This window comes from Echinops telfairi, unplaced genomic scaffold (assembly GCF_000313985.2).
Source record: "Echinops telfairi isolate 266 unplaced genomic scaffold, ASM31398v2 ScPeMD7_25;HRSCAF=90, whole genome shotgun sequence".
Classification (NCBI taxonomy): Eukaryota; Metazoa; Chordata; class Mammalia; order Afrosoricida; family Tenrecidae; genus Echinops; species Echinops telfairi.
This window is the reverse complement of record NW_022103922.1, coordinates 2,241,920-2,244,804: the sequence shown is the minus strand read 5'-3', so window position 1 is coordinate 2,244,804 and position 2,885 is coordinate 2,241,920. Positions and strand designations below refer to the sequence as shown.

At 61.7% G+C, this 2,885-nt stretch overlaps 1 protein-coding gene across 1 annotated transcript in view; it reads left to right on the top strand.

Annotated features, from left to right (window-relative positions):
- The window catches only part of COL5A1 (collagen type V alpha 1 chain), a 99,015-nt gene that overhangs the window by 6,386 nt on the left and 89,744 nt on the right, over positions 1-2,885 (top strand). Inside the window, exon 4 of the mRNA XM_045289356.1 lies at positions 1,658-1,739. Coding sequence (XP_045145291.1) covers positions 1,658-1,739 — 82 coding nt within the window. The remainder of the gene's footprint in view (positions 1-1,657; positions 1,740-2,885) is intronic.

Here is a 2,885-nt window from a genome sequence, read left to right as displayed (position 1 = left end):
TCCATCCTATCTATCATCCTCCCCCTCTCCCTCCCTCTGTCTGCCCATCTGCCCACGAATATATGTGCCAGCATTTTCATGTCTGCCTTTCTTTCTGGGGTCTTCCTGCTGCCACCTCTGGCCCCAGGCACCTGGAATGTGTTCGGGATCCTTTTTCCTGCAAACCGACCCGTCCCTTGCCCCATTGCTTTGTGGGTCTGCAAATGTGATGTCTGCTACCTTGGCATTCACATGGGCCTTGGTGACAAGTGAGAGGAGATATGAGCCGGTGACAAAAGGGTGGCTCCTTGGGTCAGGCAGACTCGGAGCTGACAGGGAGCAGAAAGGCTTCGAGCTCAGGGAGTACATGCTTTGGAAGAATTGGCAGGCTGTGGTCCAGTGGCCTCACGGGTCATTGAGGTTCAGTTCCACTGCCGGGCAGACTCCTGGGAGCTGCTGTGTTGGCCATGGGTCCCCAGGAAGCTGTCCTGGGCCTTCGGGTGTGGGCATAGATCCACCTTTGCCTCCCATCTCGTGCCCCAGACCCAGTAGCCTGCAGAACCCCAGCCAGAGGGGCATAGGATGTGCACCTGCACTCCGCAGCCCAGGGAGATGCGGTCTGGGTCACACTGCCACCATTCCTGGGGTCTGTTTCATCCCCTCACAGGGGGCAGCATGGCCTAGCCAGGTCAGAACCAGGTGACCTGCAAGCCCAAACAAAGCTCTGTTCTTGAGCCATTTGAAGGTGGTCTTGGGGGCCTGCAGGCCATGACATTCGGGGGTGCATGCAGGCTGGATGCTGCGCCTACACGTTCTGCAGTGTGGGGCGGGAACCGGAGGGATGGTGTGCGAGGGAGCTGTGGTGGGCATTGTCTCCCCGCTCCCTGTGTGAGGGGAGGTGAGGGGCAGGGCCAGTTGCATCTGTCCTCTTATCTGGGTCCCCACACCCTGCCCGCTGTCCCCAGGGTGGGCAGGCAGCGCTGTTTCCCTGCTTTAGTCTCTCCCGGGCCAGAAAGTTGATGGAATGCCTGCTTCTGCCAGCTCCCTCCTGGGTCCTTCTTGCCCAGCCGTCCAACTTCATAACAGAGCTCTGGCTGTGGCACAGCTGCCCTGGCCAGCTGGGGGTGGCACCAAGCCTGGGAAAGGGCTGGTGGCCTCTTCCCTGCTTGTAACATGTCTATAAACAGGGCACAGGCTGTTGGAAACAGCTCTCTCCTGTAGCAATGGCGAAAACAGGTGCTGGTCTTGGGTCTGGGAAGGCAGCAGGGCCGCCTGTAATGGGAACCCCAGGTCCCCACGAGGCCCTCCCCTTCTTCCTGGTCACCCTCGGTCCTGGCACCTCGACTGAGAGATGAGCCAGCGCTCGGCGCCGCGTCCTCCCTGGCAGGTGAGCTGGCACAGGCTCTGCCGGCTGTGCCCGTTGGCAGAGTCCAGGCCTGGGGCTGAGCCACATAGCCTGCCAGGAGCCCATGAGGGGTGCTGCATCAGCATTGAGTTGATGGTCGTCCAGGAGGGCTTTGTTGGGGGTGGGGTGGAGGGCACAGATCCGAGAGGGACCACCACCCAGGGCCAGGGCTGGGCTCTGAGTGGAGTGGCCCTCGGGGGCCCAAGAGGAAGGAATGATCAGTGGGCAGGCAGATGACGGGGTCCCCACCCAGCCTCCGCCTGTCTGTTACAGTTTCCACTCTCAGGGGAAAGTCATGACCCCTGATGGGATCTGCAGGCTGCTGGAGCAGGCGCCCTGCACACTGGCCGTGAAAGTGTGCGCAGGATGCCCTCCCAGAGAGTGTACCTGGTAGTGTCACGGTTGTGCTTTGGGTCACTGGCCACAAGGTCTGGAGTTTGAAACCACCAGCTCCTCCTCGGGAGGGAGGTGAGGCTTTCTACTCCCATGAGGAGTTGCAGGAACGTGGAAGAGACTTGGCGCGCACGTGAGAGACGGTTCATCTCAGACAATGACAGCGACGGAAAAGGAGGGGTGGGGGCAGGTCTGCCCTGTCCTCACAGGGTCCCTGGGTGTCGGACTGGACTCGGTGGCAGTGAGTTTGTTGCGTGTGGCAGAGGGAACGGCCCAGTCCTGGGGCGGAGCCAGGGGTTAACACGCACTCTGCGAAGGGCAAGTTTGGGGGTCAGATGTGCCTCAGAGGGAAGGCCTGGGGGGTTGCTTCCCCAAACGAGCAGCCTCCCCTGACACAGAGGGGGTCACCGCCGGGCGGAGGGGAGCCCAGGCAGCAGGGTACTGGGTGAGCTCTGGCTGCCCCCCTGCCCTCTGGCGCTGCCCTGAATGGTCAGAACCTGCCATTGCCGCGCTCCGCCCTGCCCTCGGTGGGCCTCTGCCGTCCGGGCACAGGGTGTCTGGGAGACGGAGGCTGGGGGTTGGCTGTGGACTTTGGTAGGGGGATGGCATTTCTGTAGACCCACAGGGGGACAGAGTACGTAGCTCAGGATGGCAGTAACTCCAGAAATGCCAGCTGTGGCTGCAAAGTCCCTGTGACCCTGTCTGCTACTGTCAGCCACTCCTGGGTCAGGCGGCCCTGTCCACGGAGTGGGCGGAGGATGTCCCAGACTGTGGAGGAGGGGCACAAACAGCTCACGATCAAAGGCTCACTAAAGGTGGGGGGCTGCACCCTCTGGTGGTCCTGGGGAGAAAGACCTGGTAACCGAGCCCAGGGCAGCCTGTGGGACAGGTCTACACTGACATCCTGAGCTTAAGGCAGCCCGTGGGGCAGGCAGGTCTACACTGACATTCGAGCCCAGGGCAGCCCATGGGACAGGTCTACACTGACATCCTGAGCTTAAGGTAGCCCGTGGGGCAGGCAGGTCTATACTGACATCCTGAGCTTAAGGCAGCCCGTGGGGCAGGCAGGTCTACACTGACATCCGAGCCCAGGGCAGGTCTACACTGA